Source organism: Arachis hypogaea, chromosome 4 (genome assembly GCF_003086295.3).
Source record: "Arachis hypogaea cultivar Tifrunner chromosome 4, arahy.Tifrunner.gnm2.J5K5, whole genome shotgun sequence".
In the NCBI taxonomy this organism is placed as follows: Eukaryota; Viridiplantae; Streptophyta; class Magnoliopsida; order Fabales; family Fabaceae; genus Arachis; species Arachis hypogaea.
The window spans coordinates 80810581-80824324 of NC_092039.1; the positions used below are offsets into that span (position 1 = coordinate 80810581).

General features: G+C 30.0%; 1 protein-coding gene across 1 annotated transcript; it reads right to left on the reverse strand.

The window, feature by feature from the left end:
* Positions 1 to 1500: 1500 nt before the first annotated feature.
* Positions 1501 to 2154, reverse strand: LOC112794309 (3'-5' exonuclease-like). The gene has a single exon (XM_025836379.3). The coding sequence runs from the start codon at positions 2152 to 2154 to the stop codon at positions 1501 to 1503; it is 654 nt and encodes a 217-aa protein (XP_025692164.1).
* Positions 2155 to 13744: the final 11590 nt, after the last annotated feature.

Sequence of the window (13744 nt, forward strand, 5' to 3'; positions counted from 1 at the left end):
ATTATTTTATGATTATTATATTATATTTTTTTATTTTTTAAAAATTTTTCAAAAAATATCCAAAAATACCTGTGGGTATCTAGTTCTTTGAGGGGATAATAAATGGATACTTACGATAAAGATAAAGAGAAAACAAAACATAAGACATTTTTTAAAAGCGGGGTGAAAGGTGGAAAAAGAATACCTCCACAAGTACTCGTGACAATCTTTAGCTAACAAAATAAATTCAATTTGAGAGGGACAATAGACTTTATTTGTATTGAGTCTTAAGGTAATGAATCTGCCACTAGTTATTATTAAATTTTTTTATATTTGTTTAAATGAATGAGTAAAATAATCACTTAATCAATCTAAATTAATTGAGATAAATATTAATTATTTTTTATATTTTTTATATTAAAATCCGTTAAACTTTGGTTTTAAAGGTACGGGAGGATGCAGGAACATAGACTGAGGAATAAAATTGAATCTTCACGCTAAGTATCGATTACATGTAAGTCAATTATTTTTCTAAGATGATTTAGAGTGATCGATCTTTTCTTTTTAGGGTAATAATTTTGATTGATGCCCCTTAAATTCAAAATTTTTTTCATATTAAAGAGATATGATCATCTTACTCAAAATAAGGGATATAGTTTATATCAACGAGAATATGGGTCTAAATTACACACAAAAAAAAGTGTAAACAAACACAAGTTTACCACTTTACTTTTGATTTTGAAGATGCACATAATATTCACCACCTATATTGTCTCCGTGCATTCAAACCCTATGAAAGGGTACTTTTAAAAAATTGCTCATATTTAATGAGGAAAAGAAACTTTTGGGAACGACTTATGGGGAATTTCATGATCAGCGAAGACAAACTAAACAAACTTAAACATGAAGAATATCTCCAATTTTATGTATTGCATATAATTTATGATCATGACTACGGTGTCTATAACTAAATGTTTAACACAAACATAAAAAAATAAATCCAGTTACAATTTCTCTCATATAACAAAAAATTAGCCAATATTTAGACAAATTAAGCAACAATTTAAAAGATATCATAAAATTATCCTCGTCCAACTAGGGCCCGTACACCACCAACGGCGCGCACATACATAGTAACAGTGTACTACCCACTTATGCTGCGCCTACAAGGCTGAACCGCCACTAGCAGCACACTCAGCTACTAAAGAAAGAAAGAAATACCACACCAAATACAGCACACTTCCACACACCTACTCTCCACCATATACCCGCCACCTCCGCTTATAACTAGTGTTCACGATGTCAAACCACAGCATATTCACACATTAGAGAAAAAACTACGAACAAAGGCAAAAAATGCTTCACATTTTGATAATCATAAGCAATCAGACATGGAATTAAGGCAATCTAGTCGTAAAAACGGAATCAACAAAATAAAATCCCTGAAAAAGGGAGAAAAATCCAAAGCACGAAATTAAACATAGTCAAGCTAATGAGCAATCAACTCAAATCCCATTGAAATCAAAACCTATTGGAAGTATTCCCGGACCAAAAAAACAGCCTCCTCCCAACCTCATAAGAGACGAACGCGTCCACGCAAGCGTACTGCACCTGCTGAAGATTAAGCCACTCAGCATCCCAACAGCTCCTCGTGATGTACCACGGCTTCTCCAGCTCGACCCCCATAACCCTCGCAGCCAGCGTCTTCAGCCCCGCATTCCTCATCTCTCTCTCCCCCAGCACGTGCTCCGCAAGCATCCGAAGGTCCGTGCAGTTTGTCACGTGGAGGTTGTAGTCTTCTAGAAGCTTCTGAGCGTCCGCCTCGATCCCAGCCCCAACGAACGTGTTATTGCAGCTTCTGAGAAAATCCACCAGCGACTGCGGGATGTAAGGCGCGTGCAAGATCTGGTAGACGAGGCAGTTCTCGCCCTGGCAGAGTTGGAGTGTAGCCACGGGGTTACGAGGCGCGTTACGCTGAGTGTTTGGATTCCATTCGATGTCGAGGCCGATGAGGCGGTTGTGGTTGCTGCTGAAGCCGAAGTGGCTGCTCATGACTTGGACCCAGCCGTCGACTATGGAAGGGTTAGAGGTTCGGCAGGTCTCGATGAAGTTTCCATGGAAGATGACTTCGTACATGGTGTGGGTGTCGCCGTAGTCGCGGATGTGAATCGTCATGATGTCTCGGGATGTAGAGAAGATGAAAAGCGTGACGATGGTGGTTAGTGCCTCACTGCCTCGGTGTATATATACTATATAGCAGACTGGACTCGGAATTATAAAGTGAAACTCCAAAATAGTCCTGGTGCTTCTTTAATTTGACAAATTAATCCCTTAAAAGTTAAAAATAATAGATAAAGTGCCTTTTTTTTAAAATTAATTTTATATTTGAATATTTTACATTAAAAAATTTTTATCTATCAATTATATTTAGTAAATAAAATAAAAGTTCTTTTGTTATTTATTATGTGAAAAATATTTTTTTAAAAAAATTTTTAAAATAAGATGTAAATTGTAACCTTTCAAAAAAATATTTTTTTAATTTTTTAATAATTTTATTTTTATTATTAAAAATTTATTAAATACACTAAAAAAATATTTTTTATTAAATTTTTTTTATTAATATAATAACTCCCAAATAAACACTTAATTTATTACCCTAAACATATTTTCTGACTTTCTAGATAAAGAATGAAAACTTTGTGGCTTCTTATGATTTTCAGATCAATAGAGATATTTAACTTTATTTACTTAAAAATAGGATAATAATTAAAATAGCTAAAAAAAATAAAGAAGGGAGTGGAATCGTCATTTACGGTGGTGATGGGATATATGACAGAGTAGTAATAATTTAAATTTTATATTATGAAAGCAAATCCGGCTTATTAAAAAAATAATATTATCACTCTAATTTTCTAGCTATAAAATCATTTTATATTTAGAATTTATTTCGGTATTATTAAATCGTTAAAAAATCACTTTTAACAAAAAGATTTTGTTCTTTTAGTATGTTTGATAATTTTTTTAAAGATAAAAATAAAAATATAAAAAATAGGAAATATATATCAAAACATAATTAATAAACAAAAAATATTTTTACATAAGATATCTAATTATAAAATTATTTTTATTTTTTTAAAAGATCTTTTATAAAATAAATCTTTTTATTAAAAAATTCATCTAAATAAGTCTTTAATCTTTTTTATTATATATTTATATATATTTATAGAAAAGAGTGATATTATCAAAATATAAATAATCATATTATTTTTCGACTTATCAATTTTTTAAAAATGCAACCCTAAATGATATACCATTCTGTTGTATTGTATGAATGCAATTCAAATAAATTCTGCGCGTTGTATAAAAACGGTTATATGCATTTCAAGTTAATATAATTTATGCTGAACCACTTTAAATTTCTTGGTTTAACTAAGGTTATATAACTAATGAATTGATGTCATTAAATTTTTGTATGTTAAAAAAAAAATAGAATGTAAATGCACAACTATTGAGTTTGTTGATTCACTATTATATATTTGATTTTTACTAATATTTAAAAAATATTATTAAATTATATTAAAATATTATTTAGGTATATTAATAATATTTTAATAAATATTAAATATATTTTATATTACTAAAAAGTTTTATTAATATCTTTTAAAAAAATTTAATAATATTTAGTAAAAATATTATAAAAGATATTTTATAGTAATATTATAAAAAATGTTATAATAAATCATTCGTAATAACACTTAAAAAAATATTACAATAGATATTTTTTATAACATATAAAAAAATATTATCATAGATATTTTTTATAACATTTAAAAAAATATCACAATAAATTTTTATAATAATATTTTAAAAAATATTATATTAAATCTTTTATAACAACACTCTAATAAATATTACAAAAAATTATTTTTGTTAACAATAAAAAAAATATTACCATAAATTTTTGGTAACATTTATATCTGTAGTATCTATTTACTATTTTTGCATTTTAATATGTAACAATTTATTTATTTTTACATTTAACATTAAAAGGGTATTATCACTAATTTAAATAGACAAGACATTGAAGATAAATTCATAATAGATACAAAGTATAATAAAAAGAAAACTAATAAGCAAACTAGATTTCCTTTTTTTAATTTGTCGTTATCAATCAATATTAATAATTCAAACAAATAAATTAGAATATAAAATCTAAATCTTTCTTAATTTATCATCTCAATATTACTAGCATATCACTTTCTTTCTTTCTCTCTTTCTCTCTTTTTTACTTTTTTTATGCTGATCATGTTTTATTTTTTCCAGTTTCAAGTCAAGAACCTCTTAAATAAAAAAAAACAAAAAATTTGCAAAAACATAATAACTATTTTTAAGACACCAATACTAATATTTTTATAATAAATCTCAATATGATTATTATAAAATATGCATTATAAATGCTATTTTAACTTCTTTAATTTTAGGTATAAATATACCTTTTTTTTAGGTTAAAGAATCATATTTTTTCTCCTTATTCGAGATAATGATTTAGTATGAGACTTACAAATACCTTCTAGTATAATAAATAATTCTAAAATATTTTTACTATTTAACTTTGATTTACTTGAAATCTAAAATATAAAAATATAAAAAATTATTAGACTACACATAATATAAATGACTTTGATTTATTTTGACTGTTGAGGGAATAATTAATATATATCTATACATACATAATATATATACATACAGCTGCAAAATGTAAATACTTTGTGTGCATGCACATACATATATTTTAATTTAGACAAACTTTAATTTATTGTCTGACATTATATTTTATTTAGCCAAACATGATAAAATTAGAGTATCATACATAAATATATCACTTGACATAACTTTTATTATTAATAATCAAATATTTATGTTATTTTCAATTCTTTTAGAAAGTTTTAAATAGATAATACAGTTTAAAATATAATATCACTAACTAAAATATATCATCTTAATTTGTGTTTTCTAATTTTTTAGGATGTAAAACTATGGCATTTTTAAGCTCTAACTAAAATTCAAAATTCAAACAACATTTATTTATGACAAAAAATCTATATCACTAAAAATTATATATATTAAAAAAATACATATTTTACAAAAATTTTGCTTGTTCCTTCGCTCATTAGTTTTTTATTTCTTGGCTTGTGCGTAAAAGGAATATGTTTATTCGAAATAGTTCTCTTTTATCAAGATTTTTCATTGTCTATTGAAAAAAAACACAATCAACTAAAAAAAAACATATAAATAAGACAAGTGTGAACAAATTAATTCTATCTCCTCTTCACGTATTTTAGCAAATATTTTTTATCCTCTTACATGTTGACTTGTATTCTTTACTTTACTAGCTTTATTCTTCTTGTTTTGTTCCTTTAAAATCATAAAAATATAATTAAATAATTAAATCTAAAAATACACAAACAAAAAATTAGATAGTATAACTAATTATTATAATATCATAAAAATTACATGCTAAGAATTAATATACATTAATCATATTAAGCCTTTAAAATTGAACAAAAATCTTCTAATATTCAAGTGAAATAATACGAGGACAATTCTTTATATTATAAATTAGTAGCATATTTTTTTAAAATATTACTTTTTTAACGGACTTTTATATATCCTCCAAAATGAATTTGGTTTTGAAAACTCACCCTTTAACTCCTATTCCAATATCAAACTTTCCTGCACCATGATGCAGTAATTAATACTTAATTTTTAAGATCAATAAAAAAAACACCTAAGTTAAAAGAGGTAAAAAATGTAATACAATGGTAGTTTTCTACAAATCTTTTTAATTATCTTTAAGTTTATGCTAATTTGTGTATGTCAATGGAATAAGATGTACATTTCTAACTAAAGTCTATAAGTGACTACTTAACTTGGTTCGATTGGAACTAATTGCTTGACGATTTCTAACTAAAGTCTATAAGTGACTACTTAACTTGGTTCGATTGGAACTAATTGCTTGACGATGCTTATTTAATCTTATTGGCAGCCGATCCTCGTAGCTTAAACTATGAGTTTTAAGACACTTTGTCGAACTCCTTTTTCTTTTGGTTGTTGGTCCTATTATGAAAATAAATAAATAAAAGACAATAATACAAAAAATAATACACATTAATTATAAGTATTAAACTAAAGATAAAATATAATTATTTATTATCATCATTATTAATTTAGGGTGATGCTAAAACTAGTCTTATTATCAAGTATTAAAAACAAAAGTTATTTAAAAGGAAATAAATTACCTGTGACAAAAGTAAAAAAAAAAAATCTTTTTCTAATTTGTTTGTTTTTGTTTTGTTTCAAAAACAATCAGACAATAATATTAAAGTATTATCAAATTCAAGAATGAACACCTACACAATCAGAAAATTAAAAATAATCATTTTATTTCTTTCAAATAACGTGGAATAAAAACACACTTACTATCATCATTAGTATATGATATTAATGGTATTTGAGAAAGACTTGATACAGTATTTTTTAGCTCACCAATAATATTAATTATAGAATCATCTTTTAATTCTCTACTTTTCTTCATATTTGATATTATTTAGAATTGACGAGAATCTAATCTGATTTGTTCTTTTTATTTATAGATAATATCTCTTGTTAAGATGCTTAACCTTGAAGCTTTGTCTTTTTTATTTACCATAAAACTATAACCATAAAAAGTGCGTAAGATAAAATATCCATTGAAAGGTTATTTTTTCTTGTTTCTCTTTGATATACCCAATTAAAATGGATGATCTACCAATATCACTTATACTGTTCTTCGATCATGATAATCTCTTCCTATGCTCAGGACATAATTTCACTCTCAATCTCTCGTTTTCTCACCTCTTTACAATGGGATAAACTTAGAGTTCCATCTATTTATTAGAGCATCCCAACCTTTAGATATTTCTTATCTATTATTTCTTAAAAATTAAAATTGTTAATTTCCACCTCTAAAACACTAAAATGATAATAAAGAGTGCCATATAATCACATCCTATATATGCCACGTACATAATTAATTTAACGAAAACAGAACTCTACTAATGGCATGTTACTTTTATCCATCAAAAGCCATTTTGATGTCTACATTACAATTTTGATTCTATTATGTATATTTTTGTGATTCTAAAACTTTTTGAGGTATATTTTTATCTATTTACTCTAAAATTGACCCTTTTTAAAATTTTTCATATCTCATCAATATATATATATATATATATATATATATATATATATATATATATATATATATATATATATATATCCTTGTCATAAATATTTCGTTCCTAATTTATTCGCATATTTAGTTTTATTTTTCTTTTTATTCCCTCAAATTCTACATAAAAAAGGAGTAAATAACTAAAATATTACCCAAAAATTCGTATAGTTGACAAAAAACGTTAATGAAAAATAAATTTTCGAAAAATTTAAAAAAATAATAAAAAGAATTAGATATTAAATATATATTTTAAAAAATAATTTTATTTATATAAGTTTTTGCAATCATTATTAGAAAAATAAGATATTTTCATTCTTAAAATTGAGTAATTTTGTATCAAGTGAATTTTTTTTCGAAAAATTATTGTGAATGATAACTTTTTTTAAATAAAAAAAGAATCTAGAGATCAAATTTTAATCCAAATTTTTTTATGTACCTTCTAAATATTTATTCAAATATCACAAAACTTTAAATCAAATAAATATGCCGTTTATTAAATACAAAAACTTTTTATTACTTACAAAAGATATAATATTTATTGATTCTTTTTATTGTATTTTAAAATTATTTACGGATAGTTTGTCGATAACATCTTTAAAATTTTTTTTTTTAGTTTCTGAATCTTTTGTGCAACAAATTGATACTTAACTCTCCCTAACTATGTTCTGGTAGAAAAGAATAGTGAAAAGAAACAAAATTCTCTTTGATAAAGATACTACTTACTTAAAAGAATGTGCTATTTTATTTTTATTAATTTTTAAAGTAGATTATACATTCCTTTTTATTCTCCCCGTACAAAAATCTGATACTCATAGAATTGTCCGCTTATATTATTAGCCTTCGAAAGAGCTTGAATATCTTCATTGCCCGATTCAAAATTCAGTAGCCTTTGTTTTTCCTTCGTTCCTTTGTTCTTTTTTTATTCTTCGTTGGACATAAAAATAACAATAAAAAACTTTACAAATTCTTCTAATCTTACAAACACAAAATAATAACCTGTTATTTTATCATGATCAACTCATAATATTGAAAACTCTTCCATATTGTCATATGATCAACCCACAAAAACAAGCACAAGTTATCTTACCACCAAAAAGGTTTCAATGTGAGATTAATCAGTGTTACGTGCTAAGGCCTTTTAATCTTGTCTATATCTCTCACTAATCATAAAAAGTTATCACTCTTTAATTGAGATTATGATAGAGATTAACTTGAATGATTTCTTAAAAAAATTTATAACCAAAAGCACAAAACATTTGTTCTTTTTATGAAGAGTAAAACAATAATGAATAACTGCTCTGTGTGGTGGATAAAGACCTCTTTTCAATCTCTAACAGCCTAACATTCTTGGTGTGCTCTGTGTCATAGTAACCAAAGAACTCTTTTGATACAGCTTCAATTTTGTGCCTGTGATCTTTATTCTCTTTTAAAGGCTAATTACATAATTATGTATGTGTAGAGTTTGAAAAAATAGAAAAGGGATATGAAACCAAATGTATAGATAAATTAAGAATAAAAAATTTATGATCAGGAAAGAAAAATAGTTGGGAGAGATGAACAAGGCTGATGTAATTCAGCAAGAAGATTTTGAATCCAAATGAACTACATGAATACTGCTGCTAAGGCTCTATATTCAGTTTTAGTTAGCTTTTATTGACAATGAGTTGTTTGTTGCTCTTCTAAGACACCAAATTTAAACCATAGTACACACAAAATTCTATTATAAACTTCCTATTATCAAGATTACTCATCCAATTTGAGTATGAAAAAGCAGAAAATCTTAAATCAGTGCATCTGTAAAATTGCAATGTCAACTTAGAATACCTGCTAAGTATTATAGGACTCGTTTGACTGCAGCCCAGTGTTCTTGGTATACTTTGGACATAAATTCACTGAAAAACTAATATCAAATTCTGTCATTATTGTATATTGTAACCCTCCCACAATAGAGAGAAATAAAGTTTGATTTTCAAAGGGAGTTCCAGCATTTGCAATCAATCTAAGTGAGCTTACTATTAGAGTCATACTTGGTTTGGATTCATTCGTACCAGCACATGTTAAAAGATTATGTATGTATTTAGTTTGGTTCAAAGAAATTCAGGAAGTTGAATGTTTTATAGCTTCTATGCCTAAGAAAAAAAAATTAAGCCCACCTAAGTCCTTCAATAAGAAAGTAAAATGAAGTTGTTAAGAACAATTTTTATTTTAGTTTCATTATCTCCAGTAGCAAGCATATTATCAACATAAATAAGAATATAAATGGTAGAATTAGAAGCATATCTAGTAACCAGGAAGGGGTCAGATTTAGTCACTGTAAAACCAAAAGATTGAAGGGTAGTAGTGATAGTTAAGTACCAGGCGCCATAAATGGTTTTGTTAAGTGGTGCACGAAATTGCAATCACACTTTTGCAACTCCGCACAACTAACCAGCAAGTGCACTTGGTCGTCCAAGTAATACCTTGCGTGAGCAAGGGTCGATCCCACGGAGATTGTCGGCTTGAAGCAAGCTATGGTTATCTTGTAAATCTTAGTCAGGATATCAGAAATTATCAGGATTGATTGTGAAAAAGAACAAAAGAACATGAAATGATTACTTGTTTTGCAGTAATGGAGAATAGGTTGAGGTTTTGGAGATGCTCCATCTTCTGAATCTCTGCTTTCCTACTGTCTTCTTCTTCAAACACGCAAGGCTCCTTCCATGGCAAGCTGTATGTAGGGTTTCACTGTTGTCAATGGCTACCTCCCATCCTCTCAGTGAAAATGTTCCTATGCTCTGTCACAGCATGGCTAATCATCTGTCGGTTCTCGGTCAGGCCGGAATAGAATCCAATGATTCTTTTGCGTCTGTCACTAACGCCCCGCCTGCTAGGAGTTTGAAGCACGTCACAGTCATCCAATCATTGAATCCTACTCAGAATACCACAGACAAGGTTTAGACCTTCCGGATTCTCTTGAATGCCGCCATCAGTTCTAGCTTATACCACGAAGATTCCGGTTAAAGAATCCAAGAGATAACTACTTAATCTAAGGTAGAACGGAGGTGGTTGTCAAGCACACGTTCATAGTTGAGAATGATGATGATTGTCACAGATCATCACATTCATCCGGGTTAAGAACAAGTATTATCTTAGAATGGAAGCAAGCATGATTGAATGAGAAACAGTAGTAATTGCATTAATCCATCAAGACACAGCAGAGCTCCTCACCCCCAACCATGGGGTTTAGAGACTCATGCTGTGGAAAGTACACAAAGAAAGGTGTAAAATGTCATCAGGTACAGATACAATGTCAAAAGATCCTATTAATAGTAAACTAGTAACCTAGGGTATACAGAAATGAGTAAATGACGTAAAAATCCACTTCTGGGTCCACTTAGTGTGTGCTTGGGCTGAGCAATGAAGCATTTTCGTGTAGAGACCTATTCTAGAGTTAAACGCCAGCTTTTATGCCAGTTTGGGCGTTTAACTCCAAGTTTTATGCCAGTTCCAGCGTTAAACGCTGGAATTTCTGAGGCTGATTTGCCACGCCGGTTTGGGCCATCAAATCTTGGGCAAAGTATGGACTATCATATATTGCTGGAAAGCCCAGGATGTCTACTTTCCAATGCCGTTGAGAGCGCGCCAATTGGGCTTCTGTAGCTCCAGAAAATCCACTTCGAGTGCAGGGAGGTCAGAATCCAGCAGCATCTGCAGTCCTTTTCAGTCTCTGAATCAGATTTTTGCTCAGGACCCTCAATTTCAGCCAGAAAATACCTGAAATCACAGAAAAACACACAAACTCATAGTAAAGTCTAGAAAAGTGAATTTTAACTAAAAAATAATAAAAATATACTAAAAACTAACTAAAATATACTAAAAACATACTAAAAACAATGCCAAAAAGCGTACAAATTATCCGCTCATCACAACACCAAACTTAAATTGTTGCTTGTCCCCAAGCAACTGAAAATCAAGATAGGATAAAAAGAAGAGAATATACTATAGACTCCAAAATATCAAGGAAACATAGCTCCAATTAGATGAGCGGGACTAGTAGCTTTTTGCCTCCGAACAGTTTTGGCACCTCACTCTATCCCTTGAAGTTCAGAATGATTGGCATCTATAAGAACTCAGAACTCAGATAGTGTTATTGATTCTCTTAGTTGGGTATAATGATTCTTGAACATAGCTAGTGTATGAGTCTTGGCTGTGGCCCAAAGCACTCTGTCTTCCAGTATTACCACCGGATACATACATGCCACAGACACATAATTGGGTGAACCTTTTCAGATTGTGACCCAGCTTTGCCAGAGTCCCCAATTAGAGGTGTCCAGGGTTCTTAAGCACACTCTTTTTGCCTTGGATCACAACTTTATTTCTTTCTTTTTCTTTTTCTTTCTCTCTTCCCTTTTTTTCGATTTTTTTTGAATCACTGCTTTTTCTTGCTTCAAGAATCAATTTGATGATTTTTCAGATCCTCAATAACAGTTCTCTTTTTCCTCATTCTTTCAAGAGCCAACAATTTTAACATTCTCAAAACAACAAGTTCAAAAGACATATGCACTGTTCAAGCATTCATTCAGAAAACAAAAAGTATTGTCACCACATCAAACTAATTCAACTAGTTTCAAGGATAAATTTCGAAATCCTGTACTTCTTGTTCTTTTGTGATTAAAGCATTTTTCATTTAAGAGAGGTGATGGATTCATAGGACATTCATAGCTTTAAGGCATAAAATTTTAATTTTATTAACTATGAATTAAGAACAAGACTCAAAGATAAATATAAGATGAGACTAAAAAAATTAAAAATAGAAAACAAAAGAAAAAAAACGCAAAAACATAGGCTCCTAATGATAGAGGTTTTCACAGAGTTAGGACTCAACAACCTTGATTTTGAGAAGTGGATGCTCCCTCAGCTTGAGAGGAGAACTTTTGGCGTTTCATCTCTTGGAGTTCACGCCCCTGCTTCTCTTGTTCCTTCAGCAATTTGCAGAACATGCAGTTCTGATTCTGCTGTTCTTCCTTCAGTTGCTCCATAGTCTCTTGCAATTTGGTAATAGATGCTTCTAGGCTGGTCCAGTAGTCAATTCTTGGGAATTCAGGGAGGAATTCCTGCGCCCTCCTCTTGATAGAATTGTCTTGCATTTGTCCTTCCATTGACTTCTTGGTGATTGGGTGTTCAATGGGTATGAACTCATCTACTCCCATCTTCACCCCAGCCTCTTTACAGAGCAAGGAGATCAAGCTTGGGTAAGCCAATTTGGCTTCAGTGGAATTCTTATTTGCAATTGTGTAGATCTCACAAGCAATCACATGATGAACCTCCACTTCTTTTCCAAGCATAATGCAATGAATCATCACTGCTCTCTTGATGGTGACCTCAGAACGGTTGCTAGTGGGCAATATGGAACGCCCAATAAAGTCTAGCCAACCTCTTGCAATTGGTTTGAGGTCTCCCCTCTTGAGTTGGTTTGGGACACCCTTTGAATTGGTTATCCACTTAGTTCCAGGGAGGCATATGTCCTCTAGAACTTGATCCAACCCTTTATCTGCTCTCACCATCCTCCTATTGAAGGAATCAGGATCATCTTGCAGTTGAGGTACTTTGAAGATTTCTCTTATTTTGTCCAGATGGAAGTACATAACTTTCCCTCTGACCATGGTTCTGTAGGTATGGTAAGCAGTTCCAGTCATTCTCTGCTTATCTGTTAGCCACAGATTTGAGTAGAATTCCTGAACCATGTTCCTTCCAACCTTTATTTCAGGATTGGTTAGAACTTCCCATCCTCTGTTTCGAATTTGCTCTTGGATCCCCGGATATTCATCTTCTTTCAGATCAAATTTAACTTCCGGGATCACTGACCTCAGACCCATTATTTTGTGATAATGGTCTTCATGTTCTTTGGTTAAGAACTTCTCTTGATTCCAAAGATTCTTTGGATTATTCTCTTTCTTTCCTCTTAAATTGGTTTGTTTTCCCTTAGGAGCCATGATCTTGATGAATCTTGGCTTAGTGATCACGGAAAAGCACACCAAACTTAGAGGTTTGCTTGTCCTCAAGCAAAAGAAAAGAAAGAAGAGAGAGAGAGGAAGAGAAAATTCGAATGGTGTGGTGGAAAGAGGGATCCAAACGTGTATTTATAAGGTGGGGAGGGGAGTTTTCGAAAAAAAAGAGAAATTTGAAAGGAGATTTGAGAAGATATGGAAAGAGATTGAATAAAGGGTGATTTTTTTGAACAAAATTTGGGAATGAATTGAGAGATTTGAAGAGTGATTTTAGATATTTGAAAATTTGAAAGTGAATGATGAGAGATTGAAATGTACTTTTGCAGAAAAATATGGGTAAGAAAAGGAAAGTTTGAAAAAATTTGATTTGAAAACAAAATTGTGGTCCCCCCCACCTTTCTGGCGTTAAACGCCCAGAATGGCACCCATTCTGGCGTTTAACGCCCATTTGGTGCCCCTTTTGGGCGTTTAACGCCCAGTCAGGTGCCCTGGCTGGCGTTAAACG